The following is a 26,619-nucleotide window of genomic DNA, read 5'->3' as shown; positions in this document are numbered from 1 at the left end:
GGGGCTCACGGTCTTCATCCCCATCTTCCAGATGAGGGAACTGAGGCACAGAGAATAATAATAATAACGTTGGTATTGGTTAAGCGCTTACTACGTGCCGAGCACTGTTCTAAGCGCTGGGGGAGATACAGGGTCATCAGGTCCCACGTGGGGCTCACGGTCTTCATCCCCGTTTTCTAGATGAGGTAACTGAGGCACAGAGAAGAAGAAGAAGAAGAATAATGTTGGTATTTGTTAAGCGCTTACTATGTGCCGAGCACCGTTCTAAGCGCTGGGGGAGATACGGGGTCATCAGCTTGTCCCACGTGAGGGTCCTAGTTAATCCCCATTTTCCAGATGAGGTGCCGGAGGCCCAGAGAAGTGACTCGCCCACAGTCACCCAGCTGCCAAGTGGCAGAGCGGGGATGTGACCGAATGAATGAATGAATGAATGAATGAATGAATGAATGAATGCCCTCCCGATGGGGAGACTGGTGTGTTTAGAACTCCGACGGATGCTAAGAACTCATTCTGTCGTATTTATCGAGCGCTCACTATGTGCGAAGCACCGCACTAAGCGCTTGGAATGGACAATTCGGCAACAGAGACGATCCCTGGATTAACGCGTGGCGGGAGCGGTGGAATTCATCCAAGGTGACGTGTTGGTCGTCTGAGGAACTGATAACAATAATCATAAAAACGTTGGTATTTGTTAAGCGCTTCCTATGTGCAGGGCACCGTTCTAAGCGCTGGGGGAGATACGGGGTCATCAGGGGGTCCCACGTGAGGCTCACGGTCTTCGTCCCCATTGGACAGATGAGGCTCGGAGAAGTGAAGCGACTCGCCCACGGTGGCACGGCTGCCGAGCGGCGGAGCCGGGATTCGAACCCGTGACCTCTGGCTCCCAAGCCCGGGCTCTCGCCACTGAGCCACGCTGCTTCTCTGATGGCTGGATTAGAGAAAATCCCGAGGGTCCGGAATCGCCGCCGGGTTCGCCACCCTCCACCGCGCTCTCCGAGCCCTTCCGGTTGGGGACAGGGCGCCCCTGTGGATGGGGGCCCCGCCAGAGGCAGCGTGGCCTAACGGCCGGAGCGCGGGCCTGGGAGGCAGAGGACCCGGGTTCTAATCCTGACCCTGCCGAACCTCTGCTCTGTACCCTCGGGCAAGTCACCTAACTTCTCTGCGCTTCGGTTCTTCTCCCTCCTACTCAGACCGGGAGGCTAAGGGACGGGGTCCAAGAGGGATGCGTGACCCCGGGCAGGTCACTTCACCTCTCTGTGCCTCAGTTCCCTCCTCTGTAAAATGGGAACGGAGCCCGTGAGCCCCACGGGGGGCAGGGACCTTTTCCGCCCCGACGCCGGTGCCCGGCACGGAGTACCGGCGTTTTTCTTATCGCTCTTATCGCTTATCCACTAGGCGCCCCCCTCCTCCTCTTCCTCCTCCTTCCCGTCGAGCGCCGCCTTCACGCCGTTCGCTTTCCGTACGTGCCCGGCGACCGGAATCGGGGGCGGCGGACTCGCTTTTCCTACGGTCCCTCAGTGAGAGCAGGTGGGAAAAGCCGGTTGAGCCCTCGCCTTTGAACCGCTCCCCGTTCCCTCCCGTTATTAAAAGGGGTCACCCGCTCCAGGGATCCATCGCGGAGAGTCGGGCGGAGGAAAGCGGCTCTTACGCGTCGGCTCTCCTGACCTCTCCCTGAGCAAAATGGGCGCGGCGCGCTTTCGAACCGCCAAGTGCGGTCCGCGGACCGGGAGGAGGAGGGGAAAAAACCCGAAAGGGATCACCCCGCGCGACCGCTTCGCCGGGGAGGCAGAGGACAGACCTCGGCTTTCTGTACGGATCAGCTATCTATTCAAACCTTTCCATTTTCAAAGCGTGAACTCGCCGACGGGATTTGGCTATAAAATAAAACGAGAAACCCAGATTAATTTTTCGAGTAATCCGCCGCGCTGCAGGTCAGCTCTTGCACACAAGCCGCCCGAATAACCACTTGAAGGAATTCAGATTATTTCATACTTGAGGCGGTTTGTTTGCCAAACCACAAGAGTGCCCTGCGATGAATTTTGTAATTAGTTACCGGTCTTCCCTTTGCCTCTCCTCCTAAAGAGAACAGCTTCCGAACATTACGGGAGCTTAACCTGCAAATCTTTTTATTCGCGCTTAATATCTGCGTGTCGTACGCCGGCTCGGGCTGGGAATTTTGGCTGTGGGGGGAGAAAAGAAACCCCAACTAAAGAAACAGAAACAAACCGAAAAGAAAACACGCAGGCCCGGCACAGAGAAGAACCCGCGGGTTTGAACTCCTTTACCGAAAGATACGGCATCGGAGAAAATATTTACATTTTAAAAATCAATGGAATTACGAAGGAGGGCGGGGGGAATCCACAGTTAACTGCCTCCACGAGGACCATTATCTTTGAGGATCTGTAATCTTTCAATGCAACAGATGGGCGGGATAAAACGCGCCGGTTATAGCATATCGGCAGAAGAGAAAAATCGCAGATGTTAACGCGGAATTATCCACCAAGGCGGAGAATATTATTAGCAGAACGAGACTTCCGATGGAAGAGGCAGAAACGAAAGGCTTCCCGTGCGAAGCGGCGCTCGGGCGCCTAGGGTGCGACCGCGACCGGAGAGAAGCGCGGGTGAGGTGAAACGCGTAAGTGACCTTCCGGGGCGGGGGGGATGAAAAGCGACAGGTTCTGCGAATGGGCGCAGAAGGGCATCGCGAGAAACCCTCCGCCGGCAGTCCCCCTCTCTACGCGGCTCAGTGGAGAAGCGGCGTGGCTCGGTGGAAAGAGCTGGGGAGGCAGAGGTCGTGGGTTCAGGTCCCGGCTCTGCCACTTGGCAGCTGGGTGACCGTGGGCGAGTCGCTTGACTTCTCTGTGCCTCGGGGACCTCATCTGTAAAATGGGGATGAGGGCTGTGAGCCCCACGCGGGACAACCCGATGACCCTGTATCTCCCCCAGCGCGTAGAACGGTGCTTTGCACGTAGTAAGCGCTTAACAAATACCCACATTATTATTATTACTTTCTGACCGCCCCCCGGAGTTGAGGGGGGATAAGGGAACGAGGCAGAGCTGAGCCTCCCAACCGAGCTGCCCTTAAAGCACCGGAGCCTCGGTGGCTTTCTGTCTGCCCTTGGGCAGGTCACTTCACTCCTCTGCGCCTCAGTTCCCTCATCTGTAAAACGGGATCGAGACGGTGGACCCCAAGCGGGAGAGGGCCTGTGTCCAACCCGATTTGCTTGTACTCACGCCGGCGCTTAGTACGGGGCCCGGCACGTAAGTGTATCTGTCCATTCCAAGCGCCTAGTACAGTGCTCTGCACATAGTAAGCGCTCAATAAGTACTATTGAATGAACAGTAATAACAATAACGTTGGTGCTTGTTAAGGGCTTACTACGTGCGGAGCACCGTTCTAAGCGCCGGGGTCGATACGGGGTCATCGGGTCGTCCCACGTGAGGCTCACGGTTAATCCCCGTTTTCCAGATGAGGGAACCGAGGCCCAGAGAAGCGAAGCGACTCGCCCGCGGTCACCCGGCTGACGAGTGGCGGAGCCGGGAGTCGAACCCGTGACCTCTGACTCCGAAGCCCGGCCTTTTTCCACTGAGCCACGCTGCTATGGGCAGGGTGTGTGTACGTTCGTTAGCGCGGCGCTCTGCACGCAGTAAGTGCTAATGAATGAATGAATGAATGAATGCCCGGCACCCGCTAAGTACTCAATGAATACGGCCGAATGAGTGAATGAGCAAATACCACGATTATTATTACTAATATTACTGCCCGTCTCTCGGCCGCGGGGCCGAATGGGAGCCCCGATTCCAAGAGGGGAGAGGAGGAGGGGGCGGGTGAAGGCACGGAAGCGTTCCCTCTGTCCTCCTCGGGGCCGGGGAGCGAGGGAAGGGGTCACGGCCCCTCCGCCTCCCCTCTCCGTCGCCCTCGCCGTCCCCGCGGGGTTCCTGTTTAGGAAAACCGCCGCTGGGAGGGAAAGCCGCCCCCCCGGCCGGCACCGCACTCCTCCCTCCTCGCCCCGTCGATTACGGCCCCCCGCGTGGCACGGAGGCGGGTTTCTTTAAAACGACAGTCAAACAGGCGAACGGCTCGGACTGGGGCCGGGGAAAGATGATTATTATTATCGAGAATAACAGTAACAACAATGGCATTTATTATGAATAATTATAATATTTGTTAAGCGCTTACTCTGTGCCAGGCACCCTCTAAGCGCCGGGGTGGATACAAGATAATCGGGTTGGACCCAATCCCTGTCCCTCCTGAGGCTCCCAGTCTCGATCCCCATTTTAGAGATGAGGGAACCGAGGCCCGGCGAAGTGAAGTGACTCGCCCGAGGTCGCGCAGCTGACGGGTGGCCGAGCCGGGATTAGAACCCATGACCTTTCTACTCCCAGCACTGTTCCAAGCGCTGGGGGAGATACAAGGTCATCAGGGTGTCCCACGTGGGGCTCACGGTCTTCATTCCCCATTCTCCAGATGAGGGAACTGAGGCACAGAGAAGTGAATAATAATTGCGTTGGTATTCGTTAAGCGCCTACTAGGTGCCGAGCGCCGTTCTAAGCGCTGGGGGAGATACGGGGTCATCGGGTTGTCCCGCGTGAGGCTCACGGCTTTCGTCCCCCTTTTCCAGGTGAGGCACAGAGAAGTGAAGGAAGCTCACCTCCTCCGGGAGGCCTTCCCGGACTGAGCCCCCCTTTTCCTCTGCCCCCACTCCCTCCCTCCGCTCTGCCCCCCTCCCCGCCCCACAGCACTTGTGCATATGTGTACGTAGCTATAATTCTATTTATCTTATTTATGACGTGCATATATCTATAATTTCATTTATTTTTACGGATGCCATCGATGCCCGTCTACTTATTTTGTTGTCCGGCTCCCCCTTCTAGACCCTGAGCCCCTTGTTGGGCGGGGACGGTCTCCACCTGTTGCCGGACTGTCCGTGCCGAGCGCCTAGTACGGCGCTCCGCACGCCGTAGGCGCTCATTAAATACGACGGAATGAAGCGACTCGCCTGAGATCATTCATTCATTCATTCAGCCGTATTTATTGAGCGCTTACTATGTGCAGAGCACCGTGCTAAGCGCTTGGAACGGACGCACGGCGGACAAGTGGCGGAGCTGGGATGAGAACCCGTGACTCTCCGACTCCCCGGCCCGTCCTCTAAAATCACCACGGGCGACGCGAGAAACCTTCCAGGTTACGTTTTTTCCTCCGTCTTCAAAAAGAACAGCCAGACCCCCACATACCTTACGCTCAATTTCCTTAACGTCGAGAGGGTTACTGTGGAGAAATGGCTAGGCGACGGTGGGAATTCAGGAAGAGTTGGCCATAAAGGGAAAAGGGGAGGCCGGCTGCAATCGAGATGACGCACGGGGGACGGGGAGGATTTTATTTTTCAGGACGGGGCGGGGGGGTTGGACCCGGGAGGGCTGCGGAATTGGCCCCGGTCTGGGAGGCAAAAATTCCCATTTCGACGGTCTCCCGGGAGGAAGCTGGAGGCTTCCCGACGGATATCCCGCCCCGGACACCGGGGCGGGATCGGGAAGAACGGTAGCGACCGGGGGGCTTTAAGAACAACGTTGGTATTTCTCAAGCGCTCGCCATGGGCCGAGCACTGTTCTAAGCCGACATAAGGGAATCAGGTCGTCCCACGTGGGGCTCCCGGTCTTCATCCCCATTTTACAGACGAGGGAACTGAGGCACAGAGCAGTGAAGTGACTCGCCCGGAGTCACACAGCTGACAAGTGACAGAGCTGGGATTCGAACCCATGATCTCCGACTCCCAAGCCCGGGCTCTTTCCACTGAGCCACGTGGCTTATTCTAAGTCGAGCGCTATTCTGAGCGCCGGGGGTAGAGACGGGTTCGACGGGCCCGACACGGTCCCCGTCCCCCGTGGGGCTGAGCCCGGGGGACAACACAGGTATCCGATCCCCGTTTTGTGGGCGGGAAAACCGAGGCCCAGAGAAGTGAGGTGACTTGCCCAAGGGCACCCAGCAGGCCAGGGGTCAAAGTCAAGGTTTTTTTCACGTGTTTGTTAAACACTTACTACGTTCTAAGCTCTGGGGTAATAAGAATGATAATGTTGGTATTTGTCAAGCGCTTACTACGTGCAGAACACCGTTCTAAGCGCCGGGGGAGATACGGGGTCATCAGGTGGTCCCACGGGAGGCTCACGGTCTTCGTCCCCATTTCCCAGATGAGGTCACTGAGGCCCGGAGAAGTGAAGCGACTCGCCCACGGTCACACAGCTGACGGGCGGCGGAGCCGGCATCCGAACCCGTGACCTCTGACTCCCCAGCCCGGGCTCCTTCCATTTATTTATCTGTCCCGCTGTCCCTCTCCCCCGCGAGCCTCTAATCTCGTTGCGGGCAGGGAACGTGTCCGGTTACCGTCGCACTGCTCTCTCGCAAGCGCTCAGTATATGCTCTGCACCCGGTAAGTGCTCAATAAATCGGATTGAATGATTTATTTATTTAGATTAACGTCTGTCCCCACGCCCCCCCCCCCCGGAGCTTAGTAATAACGTTGGTATCTGTTAAGCGCTTACTATGTGCGGAGCACTGTCCTAAGCGCTGGGGGAGATACAGGGGAATCAGGTTGTCCCCCGTGGGGCTCACAGTTAATCCCCATTTTCCAGATGAGGGAACCGAGGCACAGAGAAGCGAAGTGACTTGCCCACAGTCACTTAAGTAGGAGGCCGGGGGGGGGGGCGTTCAGCAAGCGGTGAAGAAGCCTTATGACCCCCTTCATCACTCAGAACTCAATGAGCCGCCCACTTCCAACTCACTTAAGGTTGCCGGCCATCCCGCCCGTCGGAAAAGGTTCGGCGGGAAGCCCTCGGGGCGCGAGGAGCAGCGCGGCTCGGGGGCGGGGGGGCGGGAGCCGGGGCCCGGGAGTCCGAGGTCACGGGTTCGAACCCCGGCTCCGCCGCCTGCCGACCGTGTGACTTCGGGCGAGGCGCTTCACCCCTCCGGGCCTCAGTGACCTCATCTGGAGAATGCGGACGAAAATGGTGAGCCCCACGGGGGACGACCTGATGACCCTGTATCCCCCCCAGCGCTCAGAACAGTGTCCCGCGCGGAGTCAGCGCTTAACAAATACCGACATTATTATTATTACGGCTCGGCGGAAAGAGCCCGGGCTTGCGAGTCAGAGATCGTGGGTTCGAATCCCGGCCCTACCACTTGTCAACTGTGTGACCGTGGGCGAGTCGCTTCGCTTCTCTGGGCCTCGGGGACCTCATCTGGAAAATGGGGATGAAGACAGTGAGCCTCCCGTGGGACCACCCGATGACCCTGTATCTCCCCTGGCGCTCAGAACGGTGCTCGGCACAGAGGAAGCGCTTAACAGATACCAACGTTATTATCAGGAAGCGCTTAGCAAACACCACCGTGATTATTATGAGCCGGAGGGGGCCGCCCGGAGCCCCGAACGAGGGGGGGGCGAAGCTTCTTCCGGGAGAACGGTGACCCTCTGTTCCGCGGACATGGTTTCATCCTAACTGGGCCGTAACTCCAAGCGACCGCGATCCCTCGGCCGAACAGACGCCGCGTCGTCGTGTGCCGGGTTTCAAAAACTCAAATCACACTGGACGGTCGGAATCGGGCCGACTCCGAGCCCCCCCGGCCGGCCCCCCGCTTTGGGATCGGTGAGATCCGAAGGCCCGCGACACCCGACCCCGACTCCGTTCCCTCGAAGCCGGGACCCGGCCGGGGGCGGAAACGTCGACGTTCCCCGCGCCGGTCCGAGCTGCGGAGCCGACGCCGGCCTGACCTTTCAAGGATTGGAGATTTCCCACCGCTCCAGCCCGGGAGACGTGTGGAACTTTTTAAGGCGGGGAACGGCGCGGGGCCGATCCCCGAGGAGACGCGCACGGGGAAAATGGCAGACACGTACTCACCCAGGGCAGGGTAGCCGAGGTAGAATCTATCCGCTCCCAACCATCCGAGAAACAGGGACAGGGCCACGGCCACTTTGTACGAATAACCGTTTCTGCACCAAAAAAAAAAAAAAACACCCCGAAATCAGTAGCTGCGGGGCGTCGGATTCTCATTTCGAGCCCGGACTGGGGAGTCAGCGGTCATGGGTTCGAATGCCGGCTCTGCCACCTGTCAGCTGTGTGACTCTGGGCCAGTCACTTTAATGTTGGTATTTGTTGGTATTTGTTAAGCGCTTAACTATGTGCCGAGCACCGTTCTAAGCGCTGGGGTAGACAGAGGGGAATCGGGTCGTCCCACGTGGGGCTCCCGGTCTTCATCCCCATTTTACAGATGAGGGAACTGAGGCCCGGAGAAGCGAAGCGACTCGCCCACAGTCACCCAGCCGACGAGTGGCAGAGCTGGGATTCGAACTCATGAGCCCTGACTCCAAAGCCCGTGCTCTTTCCACTGAGCCACGCTGCTTCTTTACCTCTCTGCGCCTCAGTGACCCCATCAGGAAAATGGGGATGAAGACGGTGAGCCTCCCGTGGGACGACCTGATGACCCCGTATCTCCCCCGGCGCTTCGAACTGTGCTCGGCACATAGTAAGTGCTTAACAGATACCAGTGTTATTATTAGAGAAGCAGCGTGGCTCAGGGGAAAGAGCCCGGGCTTTGGAGTCAGAGGTCATGGGTTCGAATCCCGGCTCAGCCGCTTGTCAGCCGTGCGACTTTGGGCGAGTCACTTCACTTCTCGGTGCCTCCGTCACCTCATCTGTAAAATGGGGATCAAGACCGTGAGCCCCACGTGGGACGACCCGATTCCCCCGTGTCTCCCCCAGCGCTTAGAACGGTGCTCGGCACAGAGTGAGCGCTTAACAGATACCAACATTATTATTGTTATTATTATTAAAATGGGGATGAAGACCGTGAGCCTCGTGTGGGACAACCTGATGACCCCGTGTCTCCCCCCAGCGCTTAGAACGGTGCTCGGCACAGAGGTGCTTAACGAATACCATAGTTAATTATTATTTCAATCGTATTTATCGAGCGCTGACTAGGTGCAGAGCACTGCACTAAGCGCTTGGAATGGACAATCGGGCACCGGACAGAGATCATACCTGCCCAGTGACGGGCTCACGGTCTAATCGGGGGGAGACGGACGGACGAAAACAAGACGACGTAATCACGATAAATAGAATCAAGGGGACGGACACCTCGCTAGAAAAATTAATAGGGAAATTCATTCATTCAATAGTATTTATTGAGCGCTTACTATGTGCAGAGCACTGGACTAGGCGCTTGGAATGGACAATTCGGCAACAGACAGAGACGGTCCCTGCCCGATGACGGGCTCACGGTCCAATCGGGGGAGACGGATGGACAAAACAAGACGACATACGATAAATAGAATCAAGGGGACGGAACCTCATTAGCAAAATAAGCAGGGAAATTCATTCATTCAATAGTATTTATTGAGCGCTTACTAGGTGCAGGGCACTGGACTAAGCGCTTGGAACGTATAATTGGGCACCAGATAGAGACGGTCCCTGCCCGATGACGGGCTCCCGGTCTAATCGCGGGAGACGGACGGACAAAGACAAGACAACGTAATCACGATAAACAGAATCGAGGGGACGGACACCTCATCGATTAGCAAATTAACAGGGTAATAAAAGATGAACGGATTGGTGGCCCGAAAGACTTTGGGGAGACAGGGAGAGGCCGGAGAGGCCAGGAATTCTAGGTCTCCCCGCCACCCATCCCCGCAGCTTCTCCGGGCCGGCTCCCTTCAACCCCCGGGCCCGGCCAGGACCTTCCGACCGGTGAATTACGACGACGATGGCACTGGTGAAGCGCTCACTACGCGCCAAGCACTGTTCTAAGCGCCGGAGGGGATACAGGGCGATGAGGTCGTCCCCCGTGGGGCTCCCGGTCTTCATCCCCATTTGACAGTCGAGGGAACCGAGGCCCGGAGAAGTGAAGCGACTCGCCCCGGGTCGCGCGGCTGCCGAGCGGCGGGGCCGGGATTCGAACCCACGACCTCCGACTCCCCAGCCCGGGCTCTCGACGTGGCCAATCCATCACGCCACGCGTCTCCGTCCCATTCCGCATCTGACGTCGCCGCCTACGCACGGCGGCGTGGGTCGGCGGCAAGAGCCCGGGCTGGGGACTCAGGGGTGGCGGGTTCTAAAGCCCCGCCGACGGGGATTTTCCGGGCAGACCGGGGGCGGGGGGAGATCGGACCCCGGCAGCAGCGAGGACGGGGGTCCTTAAAAGGGCGGTCTGTGGGAGATATCAATCACCCGCCCAGCTGAATCTTCTATCCGCCGCGATTCAAAGCTGCCTGGGGAGACGACTCGAGCGGGGAAGTTCCCAAGTAACGGAACAGATGGAAATTCAAATCCGAAGGGGGCCGGGGCGCGGGCCACGGCTCCCGACGCGGGCCCGTCCGGATCGGGATTTAAAAAAATCGGCTTTCGGGCCCGGTTCTTGAAGAACGACCCCCCCCCCCCCCCGGCGTGTTCGTTCGGTCGCGTCTACTGAGCGCTTCCTACGTGCCGGGCTCCGTCCTGAGCGCCGGGATCGGACAATGTTCTCCTGAGATGTCCTTCCCCTCGATCCCGTTTATCGCCATCGTTCTCGTCCGTCCGTCTCCCCCGATCGGCCCGTCGGCCCGTCAGAGGGGCGGGGACCGTATCTGTCGCCGATTTGTCCAGCCCAGGCGCTCGGTACAGTGCTCTGCACGTAGTAAGCGCTCAGTGAATACCACTGGACCAACGGTCGGGCGACAGAGTCGAGGAGAGAATGGCCTCGATCGGCGATTCCGCGGTCTCCCACCCCTCCCTTCCCCGGCGGGTTCACCCAGGGGTTCGGGCGGTCGTCCCGAGGACCGGGAGAGGGGGAAACTGAGGAAAACCGAGGTCGGCTGCGCTTACACGTTTCGGCAGGGGATGGCCTTGTGGAATCCCACTTCGTTCCCGGTGAAGAGCGTCTCGTTGCCGCTGAAGTCCCTGCACGTGACGTTGGGCGCCGGGAGGCAGGGGACTGAGGAGGGAAGAGGCAGGCGGCGTGAGGGCCGGCTCTGGTTTTGGCCGGCGGGGCTCGGCGGGAAGAGCCCGGGCTTCGGAGTCGGGGGTCACGGGTTCGAATCCCGCCTCGGCCACTCGGCAGCCGGGTGACCGCGGGCGAGTCGCTTCGCTTCCCTGGGCCTCAGTTCCCTCATCCGGAAAATGGGGAGTAACCGTGAGCCTCACGTGACACCACCCGATGACCCCGTCAGCTCCCCCGGCGCTCAGGACGGTGCTCGGCACAAGGTAAGCGCTTAACAGATCCCGACATTATTATCAGGTGGTCCCACGCGGGGCTCACGGTCTTCACCCCCATGTCACAGGTGAGGTCACCGAGGCCCAGAGAAGTGAAGCGGCTCGCCCGAAGTCACCCAGCTGACAGGCGGCAGAGCCGGGACTCGAACCCGTGACCTCGGACTCCCAAGCCCGGGCTCTTTCCGCTGAGCCCCGCTGCTCCCACTTGGTTAAGCGCGGACTCTGTGCCGGGCCCTGTACTGAACGCCGGGGGAGATTTCCCTTGCAGTTGACCCCGTTCGGCATCTCCAAAGGGATTCACTGATTCTGATCCTTCCTAAAACCAGAGCTCGCCTATTACGCCTATGTGCTCGGCACCGTACTGAACGCTGGGGCGGTGGTGCGGCTCAGTGGGAAGAGCCCGGGCTCGGGAGCCGCGGGTTGTGGGTTCTAATCCCGGCCCCGCCGCTCGTCAGCCGGGTGAGCCGGTCTCGTGGCTTCTCTGTGCCTCGGTTCCCTCGTCTGGAAAATGGGGATGAAAACTGGGACACCCCGATGACCTTCACTCGTTCAGTCGTACTCACTGAGCGCTTCCCGCGTGCAGGGCGCCGTACTAAAGCGCTTGGAATGTACAAGCGGCGCGGCTCAGCGGAAAGAGCCCGGGCTGGGGGGGGGTCAGAGGTCCTGGGTTCTAATCCCGGCTCCGCCGCTCGCCCGCAGGGTGACCTCGGGTGAGTCACTTCGCTTCTCTGGGCCTCGGCGACCTCTCCCGTCAAATGGGGACGAAGCCTGGGAGCCCCCCGGGGGGCAACCCGATGACCCTGGATCCACCCCGGCGCTCAGAACGGCGCTTGGCACAGAGTGAGCGCTTAACAAATACCGACATTATTATTATTACACTTTGGCAACAGACAAGAGACCTGACGACCTTGTATCTCCCCCTGCGTTTGGCACAGCGCTCGGCCCGTAGTGAGCGCTTGGGCGACACCGGCGTCGTCATCGTCATTCTCGACGACGTCCCCGGGGGCCCGGCGCGGCGCCCTGCACCCCGTGAGCGCTCGATAAACACGGCGGAAGGCAAGAAGGAACGGATGCGCAGCGTGAGTGGGCAGAAACGTCCTTCTGGCCGATCCCCAGCAGCAATGCGCCACTCAGCCTCCTTAAAGGCAAATCCTAAAATCCCCGGAGAATTATTCCGGAATTATTCCAGGCCCGTCGAGATCATCCCTCCTCCCGCCTTCTAACGGTTCGGGCAGGAACCGAGCCCGGCCCAGGGGGAGGAGCCCGGGTCTCCGAGTCAGAGGAGCCGGGTTCTAATCCCGGCCCCCGGGTGACGTCGGGTAGGTCGCCTCGCCTCTCCGGGCCTCGGTGACCTCGTCTGGAAAATGGGGACGGAGACCGGGAGCCCCCGGTGGGACGGGGACGGCGTCCGACCCCATGTGCCTGGATCCAGCCCGGCGCTCAGTACGGGGCCTGGCGCACAGGAAGCGCTTTAACGGATACCCCAATTATTATTATTATTACGGCAGAGTTGGTGGAAACAGACCGACCCACCGCCGAGTCGGAGCGTCCTCCCTCCTCACCTCCGCCAAACTCGCTCTCTTCCCCCCTTCCCAGCCCTACTGAGCGCTCGCCTCCTCCGGGAGGCCTTCCCAGACTCAGCTTCCCCTCTTCCCTCCGCTCCTCCTCCCCTCCCCGTCGCCCCGACTCCCTTTCCCTCCGCCCTTCCCCCTTCCCCTCCCCGCAGCGCTTGTCTATATCTGTCCGTATTTATTATTCTATTTTATTAATGATGCGCACAAATCTATACTTCTATTTCTCTGTTTTGATGCCACCGATGCCCGTCCACTTGTTTGGCTATCTCGCCCCTTCTAATAATAATGATGATACTGGTATTTGTCAAGCGCTCACTAGGTGCCGAGCCCCGCTCTAAGCGCCGGGGGGGGGGGATACGGGGTCATCGGGTCGTCCCGCGTGAGGCTCACGGTTAATCCCCATTTGACAGATGAGGTCACTGAGGCCCAGAGAAGTCAAGTGACTCGCCCAGAGTCACCCAGCTGACGAGTGGCGGAGCTGGGATTTGAACCCATGACCCCTGAGTCCCTAATAATAACGTGGGTATCTGTTAAGCGCTCACTATGTGCAGAGCACCGTTCTAAGCGCTGAGGGAGATACAGGGTCATCAGATCGTCCCACGTGAGGCTCCCACTCTTCATCCCCATTTTACAGTTGAGGTCACTGAGGCCCAGAGAAGCGAAGCGACTCGCCCACGGTCACCCAGCTGACGAGTGACGGAGTCGGCATTCGAACCCATGACCTCCGAGTCCCAAGCCCGGGCTCTTGCCACTGAGCCGCGCTGCTTCTCGAAGTCAGCTTCTAAACCGCGAGCCCGTCGTCGGGCAGGGATGGTCTCTATCTGCTGCCGAACTGTACACTCCAAGCGCTTAGTACCGTGCTCTGCGCACAGCAAGCGCTCAATAAATACGACAGAAAATGACTAATAACGGTTTTGAAGCGCTTACTATGCGCCGAGCGCCGCGCTAAGCGCTGCGGGAGAGACAGGGTAATGAGGTCGTCCCCCGTGGGGCTCCCGGTCTTCATCCCCATTGGACAGACGAGGGAACTGGGGCCCCGAGAAGTGATGCGACTCGCCCGCGGTCACCCGGCTGACAGGTGGCGGAGCGGGGATTCGAACCCACGACCTGCGACCCCCAAGCCCGGGCTCTCGCCACTGAGCCGCGCCGCTTAAACCCGACGGCAGGCTCGCCTCCTCCGGGAGGCCTTCCCAGACTACGCCCCGCGTTTTCGCCGCTCCCCGTCCATCGCCCCGACCCGCTCCCTCTGCTCTGCCTCCCTCCCCTCGGCACCTCTGTAGATACGGACCGATCTATAATTCCATTTATTTATATTAACGCCTGTTTACTTGTTCTGATGCCTATATATCTCTAATTCTATTTATACCGAGGCTCGTGTACCCGTTTGATATGTAGGTGCCCATCTATAATTCTATTTATTTCTCTTAATGCCTCGTCACTTGTTCCGACGCGTATACATCTCTGATTCTATTCATACAGACGCCGCTTTAGATGTCTGCTGTACGTGTACCTATCTGTAATTCTATTTATTCACATTAATGCCTGTTTAGTTGTTCCGATGTGCCTACGTCTATAATTCTGATCATACTGAGGCTGACCTGTTCGATATATATGTCCCTATCTCTAATTCTCTCGATATCAATGCCCGTTTACTTGTTCCGCTGCGAATACGTCGCCGATTCTATTTATACCGAGGCTCCTTTAGTCGTTTGATATACACGTACCTATCTCGCATTCTATTTATTCATATTAATGCCTGTTAACTTGTTCCGATGTGTATATGTATAGATCTGTAATTCTATTTATACTGACGCTTCTTTACTTGTTTGACATATATGTACCTATCTATAATTCTATCTATTTATATTAATGCCCGCTTACTTGTTCCGACGCGTACACATCTCCGATTCTATTTATACTGAGGCTCCTTTAGTCGCTTGATATACGTGTACCTATCGCTCGTTCTGTTTATTCATATTCATGCCTGTTAACTTGTTCTGATGTGTATAGGTATAGATCTATAATTCTCTTTATACTGACGCCTGTTTACTCGTTTGCTATACGTGTACCTATCTATAATTCTATTTATTCATATTAATGCCCGTTAACTTGTTCTGATGTGTATAGGTATAGATCTATAATTCTCTTTATACTGATGCCTGTTTACTCGTTTGATAATGCATGGACCTACCTATAACTCTATCTATTGATATTAATGTCCGTTTACTTGTTCCGACGCGTATACATCTCCGATTCTATTTATACCGAGGCTCGTTAGTCGTTTGATATACACGTACCTATCTATCATTCTATTTATTTATATTAATGCCTGCTAACTTGTTCTGATGTGTATAGATATAGATATATATATATCTGTAATTCTCTTTATACCGATGCTTACTTGTTTGATATATACGTACCTGTCTATAATTCTACCTATTCACATCACTGCCCGTTTACTTGTTCCGACGCGTCTACGTCTCCGATTCTATTTATCCCGAGGCCCGTTTAGTCGTTTGATATACGCGTGCCTGTCTATCATTCTATTCCTTTATATTAATGCCTGTTTAGTTGCTCTGATGTGGATATATATCTATAATTCTATTTATACTGAGCCTTGTTTACTTGTTCGATATATAGATGTACCGATCTATAATTCTACTTATTCAGATTAATGCCCGTTGACTGGCTCTGATGTGTGTATATCTATAATTCTACTTCTACTGATACGTGTTTAGTTGTCTGATATATGTGTACCTATCTATGATTCTATTCTTTTATATTAATGCCCGTTTAGTTGCTCTGATGTGTATATATATATATATCTCTCTAATTCTATTTATACCGAGGCTTGTTTACTTGTTTGATATACATGTGCCCATCTGTAATTTTATTTCTTTATATTAATGCCTGTTTACTCGCTTTGAGGTGCGTACGTAATCATTCATTCATTCAACAGTATTTATTGAGCGCTTACTCTGTGCAGAGCACTGGACCAAGCGCTCGGAATGGACAATTCGGCACCAGATAGAGACCGTCCCTGCCCGACGACGGGCTCACGGTCTAATCGGGGGAGACGGACGGATGACGACAAGACAACATCATCACGATAAATACGATCGAGGGGATGGACACCTCAGTAACAAAATAAATAGGATATTAAAAATGTATACAAATGAGCACGGTGCGGAGTAATAACAACGTTGGTATCTGTTAAGCGCTTACTACGTGCCGAGCACCGTTCCAAGCGCTGCGGGAGATACAGGGTGATGGGGTCGTCCCACGTGAGGCTCACGGTCTTCATCCCCATTTTACAGACGAGGGAACCGAGGCCCAGAGAAGTGAAGCGACTTGCCCAACGTCACCCAGCTGGCGAGCGGCGGAGCCGGAATCCGAACCCACGACCTCTGACTCCCAAGCCCGGGCTCTTTCCACTGAGCCACACTGTATATCTATATCTATTTATTTACATTAACGCCTGTTTTTACTTGTTTTGATGTGTATAGATCTCTAATTCCATTTATACCGACGCTCGTTGGCTTGTTCGATATATATATGTACCTATCTATAATTCTATTTATTTATATTAAGGCCTGTTTACTTATTTGGATCTGTATATATATCTACAATTCTATTTATTTATATTAACGCCTGTTTACTTGTTTTGATGTGTACATGTAGCTATAATTCTATTTATTTATATTAACGCCTGTTTACTTATTTGGATCTGTATATATACATCTACCATTCTATTTATTTACATTAACGCCCGTTTACTTGTTTTGATGTGTACATACATCTATAATTCTATTTATACCGCTGCTTGTTTACTTGTTCGATACATACGTACCTATCTATGATTCTCTTTATTTATATTAACGCCCGTTTACTTGTTCCGACGCGTATCTGTATCTCTAATTCCATTGATACCCAGGCTTGTTTGATATACGTGTACTGATCTATAATTCTATTTATTCATATTAACGCCTGTTTACTTGTTTGGATGTGTATATATCTATATCTACCTATCTATATCTACAATTCTATGTATTTATATTAATGCCTGTTTACTTGTTCCGATGTGTGTATATATATATATATAGCTCTAATTCCATTTATATCGAGGCTTGTTTGCTTGTTCGATATATATATGTACTGATCTATAATTCTATTTATATTAACGCCTGTTTACTTGTTTGGATGCATATATATCTACAATTCTATTTATATTATCGCCTGTTTACTTGTTCCGATGCGCATATATATATCTCTCTAATTCCATTTATACCGAGGCTCGTTTGCTTGTTCGATACATACGTACCGATCTCTAATTCTATTTATTTATATTAACGCCTGTTTACTTGTTCGGATGCGTACATATCTATATATCTATATCTATATATCTACAATTCTATTCATTTATATTATCGCCTGTTTACTTGTTCCGATGCGTATATATATCTCTAATTCCATTTATACCGAGGCTCGTTTGCTTGTTCGATACATACGTACCGATCTCTAATTCTATTTATTTATATTAACGCCTGTTTACTTGTTCGGATGCGTACATATCTATATATCTATATCTATATATCTTCAATTCTATTTATTTATATTATCGCCTGTTTACTTGTTCCGATGCGTATATATATATATATCTCTAATTCCATTTATACCGAGGCTCGTTTGCTTGTTCGATATATATGTACCGATCTACAATTCTATTCATTTATATTAACGCCCGTTTATCTATTTGGGTGTGTATATATATATTTATAATTCTCTTTACATCGACGCTTCTTTACCTCTTTCGACGGCCGTCTCCCCCCGTCCTAGACCGGGAGCCCGGTGCGGGCAGGGACCGTCTCTATCGCCGAATTATAATAAAGCTGGTATCTGTTAAGCGCCTACTACGTGCCGAGCACCGTTCTAAGCGCCGGGGGAGACACGGGGTCATCCGGGTCGTCCCACGTGAGGCTCACGGTCTTCACCCCCATTTGACAGATGAGGGAGCCGAGGCCCAGGGAAGCAGCGTGGCTCAGTGGAAAAGAGCCCGGGCTTCGGACTCAGAGGTCACGAGTTCGACTCCCGGCTCTGCCACTCGTCAGCTGTGTGACCGTGGGCGAGTCACTTCGCTTCTCCGGGCCTCAGTGACCTCATCTGGAAAAGGGGGACTAACTGCGAGCCCCACGTGGGACTGTAAGCCCGTCAAACGGCAGGGACCGTCTCTATCTGTTGCCGACTTGTTCATCCCAAGCGCTTAGTCCAGTGCTCTGCACAGAGTAAGCGCTCAATAAATACTATTGAATGAATGACCCGATGACCCTGCATCTACCCCGGCGCTTCGAACGGTGCTCGGCACATAGTAAGCGCTAAACAGATACCAACGTCAAGTGACTTGCCCACAGTCACACAGCAGACGAGCGGCGGAGCCGGGGATTCGAACCCACGCCCTCGGACTCCCGAGCTCGGGCTCTTTCCACTTTCCCAAGCGCCGAGCGCGACGCTCCGCGCCCGGGAAGCGCTCGATAAATACGGCTGAACGAGAGTAGCTCCTGCCCCTAAACCCAACGGACGTTAAGGTCGGTCTCGCCCCGACCGACCCAGCGCTTAGCGCAGCGCTCGGCACCCAAGGAGCGCTCAGTACGGACGCCCCAGCCGCCGCTCGATCCGTGGGCTTCTCCTCCGGGCGCTCGACCTTCTTTCTTACCGTGAGCCGTGTAATTTGTGCAGTTCGCCGGTTCTTGGGTGTCTTCGTTGATTCTGGGATCTTTACAGATATACGTTCGTCTCGTTAAGGAATCGCCATCGCCTCTCGACGCCAAATGTTTTCTTTAATCCGACATTTCCCTTCTGCTGCGTTCATATATATGATAATGTATATACATATACAACATATAATTAAATTAAATAATATATATATAATTAAATATACAATATTTAATAATGATATCAACGTTTTCCTGTGGGCCGAGCACCGTTCTAAGCGCTGGGGGAGATACAAGGTCGTCCCACCTGAGGCTCACAGTCTTCATCCCCATTTTCCGGACGAGGTCACCGAGGCCCAGGGGACGACGCTGATGCCGGTATAACAATGATAACAATAATAATAATGTCGGTATCTGTTAAGCGCTTACTATGTGCAGAGCCCCGTTCTAAGCGCCGGGGGAGACACAAGGGAATCGGGTCGTCCCACGGGGGGCTCACGGTCTTCATCCCCGTTTTCCAGATGAGGGAACCGAGGCCCAGAGAAGCGAAGCGACTCGCCCACGGTCACACGGCCGACGGGTGGCGGGGCCGGGAGTCGAACCCGTGACCTCTGACTCCGAAGCCCGGGCTCTTTCCGCCGAGCCACGCCGTATCCGTTAAGCGCTTACTACGTAAGCAGCGCGGCTCGGCGGGAAGAGCCCGGGCTTGGGAGTCAGAGGTCACGGGTTCGAATCCCGGCCCCGCCACCCGTCAGCTGGGCGAGTCGCTTCACTTCTCTGGGCCTCGGTGACCTCATCTGGAAAATGGGGATTAAAAGCGCGCGAGCCCCACGTGGGTCGACCCGATGACCCCCGTGTCTCCCCCGGCGCTCAGAACGGTGCTCGGCACCTAGTAAGCGCTTAACGGACACCAACGTCGTCATTACTGTTCTAAGCGCTGGGGGAGACACAAGGTCGTCCCACGTGAGGCTCGGTCTTCACCCCCATTCTCCGGACGAGGTCACCGAGGCCCAGGGGACGACGACGATGATGCCGGTATCTGTTCGGCGCTTACTAGGTGCCAAGCACCGTTTTAAGCCCTGAGGAGTGAAGTGACTTATCCAAGGCCTCACAGTAGACAAGTGGGGGCGGGGGGGGGGGTTGGGGGGATTAGAACCCGGGACCCGACGACGGTGACAGCTCGAGCGCCTTACGGATCCTGGCAAATCACGCGAAGCGGCGCGGCTCAGTGGAAAGGGCCCGGGCTGGGGAGTCCGAGGTCGTGGGTTCGGATCCCGGCTCCGCCACGTGACTTTAGCCGCGTCACCTGGCTTCTCCGGGCCTCGGTTCCCTCATCCGTCAAACGGGGACGAAGCCCGATGGCCGGGTCTCCCTGCCGGCTTGGAAGGTGCTGGGCCCAGAGTGAGCGCTTCACAGATCCCATCATCATCGTTATTAAATCCCACAGTGGGTATGATTATGATCTAATCTAATAATGATGATAATGATGATGAGCCCCTCCCCCCTCCATCTCCTGCCCCCCCTTGCCCTTCCCCCTCCTCCTGCCCCCCTCCCTCCCCCCCTTTCCTCTGCCCCCATCCCCTGCCCCTCCCCCCTCCATCTCCTGCCCCCCTCCCCCTTTCCCCTGCCCCCCCCTTCCCCCTGCCCCCCCTTGCCCTTCCCCCTCCTCCTGCCCCTCCCCCTCCTGCCCCCCCTCCCCCTTTCCCCTGCCCCTCCCCCCTCCATCTCCTGCCCCCTGCCCCTCCCCCATCTCCTGCCCCTCCCCCCTCCTGCCCCCTCCCCTGCCCCTCCCCCTTTCCCCTGCCCCTCCCCCATCTCCTGCCCCCCCTCGCCCCTCCCCCACCTCTCTCCTGCTGCCCCTTCCCCCCTCCCCCTCCTCCTGCCCCTCCCCCTCCATCTCCTGCCCCCCTCCCTTGCCCCTCCCCCTCCCCCCTCCATCTCCTGCCCCCCCTCCCTTGCCCCTCCCCCTCCCCCCATCTCCTGACCCCCCCCGGCCCCTCCCCACCTTCTGCCCCTCCCCCTCCCCCTGCTGCCCCCCTCCCTCGCCCCTCCCCCCCCCCCCGCTGCCCCTTCCCGCTGTCCCCTCCCCCCCCCCCCGGGGTGTCGATGGGAGGGAGGATATTGTCCCGCCTTCAGGTCCTGGCAGTTGGGGGTGTCGGGGGCGGCGGCGGCGGCGGCGGGGAGGAGGAGGGGGAGGAGAAGGGGGAGGAGGAGGGGGAGGAAGGAGCCCTTCGACGCCGCCGCCGCCATGTTGAAAGCGGGAAGGGGAAGGGCAGCGTCACGTGACTCCTTCCTCTTCCGCCCCCCCCCCCCGGCCGCCTGCCCTGTCCTCGCCGCCAGGGGGCGGGGTTTCCCCACGGAGGGGCGGGGCCTGTCGGGGAGGGGGGCGGGGCCTGGCCGCTAGGGGGCGGAGTCTTCCCTCGAGGGGGCGGGGTTTGCCCTCGAGAGGACGAGGTCGGTCCGGCAGGGGGCGGGGTTTCCCACGGAGGGGCGGGGCCTGTCGTGGAGGGGGCGGGGTCTGCCCGGCAGGGGGCGGGGTCTTCCCTGGTTTGCCCTGAAAAGGACGAGGTCTGTCCGGCAGGGGGCGTGTCCGGTCCTGGAAGGGGCGTGGTCTGTCATGGAAGGGGCGTGGTCTGGCCGGCAGGGGGCGTGGTCTCCCCTGCAGGGGCGTGTCCTGTCCGGAAAGGGGCGTGGTCTCCCCTGTAGGGGCGTATCCGGTCCGGCAGGGGGCGTGGTCTCCCCTCTATGGGGCGTGTCCTGCCCGGCAGGGGGCGTGTCCTGCCCGGCAGGGGGCGTGGTCTCCCCTGCAGGGGCGTGTCCTGTCCGGAAAGGGGCGTGGTCTCCCCTGTAGGGGCGTATCCGGTCCGGCAGGGGCGTGGTCTCCCCTGTAGGGGGCGTGTCCTGTCCGGCAGGGGGCGTGGTCTCCCCTGCAGGGGCGTGTCCTGTCCGGAAAGGGGCGTGGTCTCCCCTGTAGGGGCGTATCCGGTCCGGCAGGGGGCGTGGTCTCCCCTGTAGGAGGGGCGTGTCCTGTCCGGCAGGGGGCGTGTCCTGCCCGGCAGGGGGCGTGGTCTCCCCTGCAGGGGAGTGTCCTGACCGACAGGGGGCGTATCCCGCCCGCGAGGGGGCGTGGCCGTCCCTCGGTGGGCGTGTCCTGCCTCGGAGGTGGGGGGGGCCTTAAAGGGGCCGCGCCCCGTTCATTCATTCATTCATTCAGTAGTATTTATTGAGCGTTTACTAGGTGCAGAGCACTGTACTAAGCGCTTGGAATGAACAAGTCGGCAACAGATAGAGACGGTCCCTGCCCTCTGACGGGCTTAAGGTCTAATCGGGGAGGCCCCGGCGCCTCCGCCCCTCCCCCCCCCTTAAATCCCACCCTGATTAGAGAGAAGCAGCACGGCTCAGTGGAAAGAGCCCGGGCTTGAGGGTCCGAGGTCGTGGGTTCGAATCCCGCCACCTGTCAGCTGGGTGACCTTGGGCGAGTCACTTCACTTCTCCGGGCCTCAGTGACCTCATCTGTCAAATGGGGACGAAGACTGCGAGACCCATGGGGGACAATCTGATGACAATATTATTATTGTTATTATTATTATTATTATTCTAGGTGCCTCAGTTACCTCACCTGCAAAATGGGGATAATAATAATAATAATGTTGGTATTTGTTAAGCGCTTACTATGTGCAGAGCACTGTACTAAGCGCTGGGGGAGATACAGGGTCATCAGGTGGTCCCACGCGAGGCTCACAGTCTTCATCCCCATTTTCCAGATGAGGGAACTGAGGCCCAGAGAATAATAATAATAATAATAATGTTGGCATTTGTTAAGCGCTTACTATGTGCCGAGCACTGTTCTAAGCGCTGGGGGAGACGCGGGGGAATCAGGTCGTCCCACGTGAGGCTCACAGTTAATCCCCATTTTCCAGATGAGGTCCCTGAGGCCCAGAGAAGTGAAGCGACTCGCCCACAGTCACCCAGCTGACAAGTGGCAGAGCCGGAAGGCTCCCAGTCTCCATCCCCATTTTACAGCTGAGGTCACTGAGGCCCAGAGAAGCGAAGTGACTTGCCCACAGTCACACAGCTGATGTGTCAGAACCTGGATTCGAATCCACAACCTCTGACTCCCAGCGCACAATAATAATAGAGATGGTATTCGTTAAGCGCTTACTATGTGCCAGGCGCTGTTCTGAGCGCTGGGATGTATCTGATCTTAGATCGTCCTCACCCAACCTCTTAGGACAGTGCTTTGCACAGAGTAAGCGCTCTGTATTAATAATAATAATAATAAATACGATTCACTGAACGGATGAGTACCTAATCCAGACGCGGAAACCATTCATTCAATAGTATTTATTGAGCGCTTACTAGGTGCAGAGCACTGGACTAAGCGCTTGGAATGGACAATTGGGCAACAGAGAGAGACCGTCCCTGCCCGACGACGGGAGAGACAGACCGACAAAAACAACACGATCACGATAAATAGAATCAAGGGGACGGACACCTCATTAGCCAAATAAATAGGGTAATTCATTCGTTCGGTAGTATTTATTGAGCGCTTACTCTGGGCAGAGCACTGGACTGAGCGCTTGGAATGGACAAATGGGCAACAGATAGAGACCATCCCGGCCCATCGACAGCTCACGGTCTAATCGGGGGAGACGGACGAACAAAAACAAGACAACGTAATCAGGGGAACTAGAATCAAGGGGACGGACACCTCATTAGCAAAATAAATAGGGAAATTCATTCATTCTATAGTATTTATTGAGCGCTTACTACGCGCAGAGCACTGGACCAAGCGCTCGGAATGGACAGTTCGGCACCAGATAGAGACCGTCCCTGCCCGACGACGGGCTCACGGTCTAATCGGGGGAGACGGACGGACGAAAACAAGACGACGTAATCGCGATAAATAGAATCAAGGGGTCGGACACCTCATTAGCAAAATTAATAGGGGAATTCATTCATTCAGTTAGTATTTATTGAGCGCTTACTAGGTGCAGAGCACTGGACTAAGCGCTTGGAATGGACATTTCGGCACCAGATAGACACCGTCCCTGCCCGACGACGGGCTCACGGCCTAATCGGGGGGAGACGGACGGACAAAAACAACATCCCGATAGATAGAATCAAGGGGATGGACGCCTCATTAACAAAATAGGATAATTAAATTCAGCCAGCTCTTCCGGTCTCCGAGATTCCAGAAATTCGGTGTTGCTCCTTCCCGAGATTTGAGATTTTTTCAGTTCATTGTAAAAGCAGAACTTTCCTGGGGAGAAAGCACCGCGGCTCCCCATCTTTCGGGCAGGAACGAGAGCTCTGGAAATGACCGCTCTTCTCCGCCACTCGCAGCACCTCTGGAGTGGAGGGAGTCGATTTATTTATTTCTCCAAGAGGGGATGAGTTCTTTCTAAACTTTTAAGATCCTTGGGCCGCGTCTTTGTCGAGAAAAGGCCTTTTTCAGGCTCCCCCTACCATCCCCTGGTTAGTTCTTAGGGCTGGAGACTAAAAGTTAGTAATGATAATGATGATGACGGCATTTTCATTCATTCATTCCATTCAATAGTATTTATTAAGCGCTTGCTATGTGCGGAGCACCGTACTGAGCGCTCGGAAGGGACAAGTGGGCACCGGACAGAGACCGTCCCTGCCCGACGACGGGCTCACGGCCCAGTGGGGGGAGACGGACGGACAAAAACAACATCATCACGATAAACAGAATCGAGGGGATGGACACCTCATTAGCAAAATAAATAGGGTAATAATAGGGTGTTAAGCGCTTACTATGTGCCAAGCGCCGTTCTAAGCGCTGGGGAAGGTACAAGTTGATCAGGTCGTCCCCCGTGGGGCTCACAGTCTTCATCCCCATTTTCCAGATGAGGTCACTGAGGCCCAGGGAAGCGACTTGCCCAAAGAAACAGCTGACAAGCAGCGGAACCGGGATCTGAACCCATGACCTCTGACTCCCAAGCCCGGGCGCTTTCCACTAAGTCACGCTGCAACTCTTGAATAATAATACTACTATTAGTAGTAGCCGGGTACTTTTTCCGCAAGGCCACGCGCCTTCCAGAACTACTAGGAAATTCATTCATTCGGTGGTATTTATTAAGCACCTACTCTGCGCGGAGCACTGTGCCGACACTATGGTCGGTAGACTAAATGGAATTTTTAATGCGCTTTCTCATCCTGCTATTAAACGGGGCAAACGGATAAAGTGGCTCAGTGGAAAGAGCACGGGCTTTGGAGTCCGAGGTCATGGGTTCGAATCCCGGCTCGGCCACTTGTCAGCTGTGTGACTCCGGGCGAGTCACTTCACTTCTCCGTGCCTCAGTTCCCTCATCTGTCGAATGGGGAGGAAGACCGTGAGCCCCACGTGGGACAACCTGATTCCCCTGTGTCTACCCCAGCGCTTAGAACGGTGCTCTGCACATAGTAAGTGCTTAATGATGATGATGATGTTGGTATTTGTTAAGCGCTTACTATGTGCCGAGCACCGTTCTAAGCGCTGGGGTAGACATAGGGGAATCAGGTTGTCCCACATGGGGCTCACAGTCTTAATCCCCATTTTACAGATGAGGGAACTGAGGCCCAGAGAAGTTAAGTGACTCGCCCACAGTCACACAGCCGACAAGTGGCAGAGCTGGGATTCGAACTCATGAGCCCTGACTCCAAAGCCCGCGCTCTTTCCACTGAGCCACGCTGCTTCTCCAACAAATACCAACATTATTAACATTATTATTATAAAGAGCACAAAAAGACAGGGTAGAGACAGAAATTGTGCCTTCCAAAGCGGCGCGGCCGAGGGGAAAGAGGAGGGACCTGGGTTCCGATCCCTACTCTGCCGACTGCTTGCTGAGCGACCTCGGACGAGTCCTTGAACTGCCCCGTGCCTCAGTTTCCTCGCCTGTAAAATGGGGATTAAATGCCCGCCCCCGTCCCCCCCCACTTAGACTGGGAGCCCCACGTGGGACAGGGCCTCTACCCCGGCGACTTAAACAGCGTTTGGCACATAGTAAGCGCTTAAGCAGTACTGTAATTATTATTCGAGAAGCAGCGTGGCTCAGTGGAAGGAGCCCAGGCTTGGGACTCAGAGGTCGTGGGTTCGAATCCCGGCTCCGCCACCTGTCAGCTGGGTGACTGTGGGCAGGTCACTTCACTTCTCTGGGCCTCAGTGACCTCATCTGTAAAATGGGGATTAAGACCGTGAGCCTCATGCGGGACAACCCGGCGCTCAGAACGGTGCTCTGCACATAGTAAGCGCTTAACAAATAGCAACATTATTATTGAATGAACAGTGCTCTGCACATAGTAAGCGCTTACCAAATACCCAAATTATGATTATTATTACGAATTCCCATTTTACAGGTGAGGGCCAGAGAAGCCAAGTGACTGGCCCAAGGTCACACGGCGGACAAGAAGCTTTTGAACTCCTTCTGACTACCGGGTCCAGGGTCTCTGCTGGGGTGGGAGTCCGATGAGACCTGGGCGAGCACCATCAGGGCTGAAGGGAGTCAACGTGGTGGATTTCTGGCCGGTTTTAGCTCTTTGAAGCCAGTGCCTTTCCATCATCCTTGAAAATCCCTGCTCCCTTTCCAGAGACAGACACAGAGGGACAGAGACCGGGAGAGACGCAGAGAGACTGAGACAAACACTGAGCCACAGGGTCAGAGAGAGACAGTGAGAGGGACAGAGACAAGAGAGACAGGGAGAGACAGGGAAAGAGAGACTGAGACAGACCCAGAGAGACAGAGAGAGACACAGGAGGCAGAGACAGAGAGACTGAGGCAAACACTGAGCGAGGCAGAGACAGTCACAGAGAGACAGAGACCGAGAGACACACAGAGGGAGAGATAGAAAGACCGAGCAAGGCAGAGACAGTCACAGGGAGGCAGAGATCGAGACTGAGAGAGACACAGAAAGAGACAGAGAGACTGAGACAGACCCAGAGACCCAGAGAAACTCAGAGACGGAGACAAACACTGAGCAACACAGTCAGAGACAGAGGCAGAGACAGAGCAAGGGAGAGATAGCCACAGGGAGACAGAGACTGAGAGAGACACAGAAAGAGAGAGAGGCTGAGAGACACAGAGGCAGAGAGAGACTGAGGG

General features: G+C 55.6%; 1 protein-coding gene across 1 annotated transcript in view; it reads right to left on the bottom strand.

Moving 5' to 3' along the window:
• Nucleotides 1-26,619, bottom strand: part of TM2D1 (TM2 domain containing 1) — a 48,614-nt gene that overhangs the window by 15,707 nt on the left and 6,288 nt on the right. Inside the window, exons 2-5 of the mRNA XM_029083277.1 lie at nt 20,640-20,715; nt 18,520-18,593; nt 10,849-10,957; nt 7,891-7,982 (exon numbers count right to left, since the gene is read on the bottom strand). Of these exons, the coding sequence (XP_028939110.1) occupies nt 7,891-7,982; nt 10,849-10,957; nt 18,520-18,593; nt 20,640-20,715 (351 nt within the window). The remainder of the gene's footprint in view (nt 1-7,890; nt 7,983-10,848; nt 10,958-18,519; nt 18,594-20,639; nt 20,716-26,619) is intronic.

The sequence above is a fragment of the Ornithorhynchus anatinus genome, chromosome 18, assembly GCF_004115215.2.
Source record: "Ornithorhynchus anatinus isolate Pmale09 chromosome 18, mOrnAna1.pri.v4, whole genome shotgun sequence".
In the NCBI taxonomy this organism is placed as follows: Eukaryota; Metazoa; Chordata; class Mammalia; order Monotremata; family Ornithorhynchidae; genus Ornithorhynchus; species Ornithorhynchus anatinus.
This window is presented reverse-complemented; position numbering and strand designations above follow the sequence as displayed.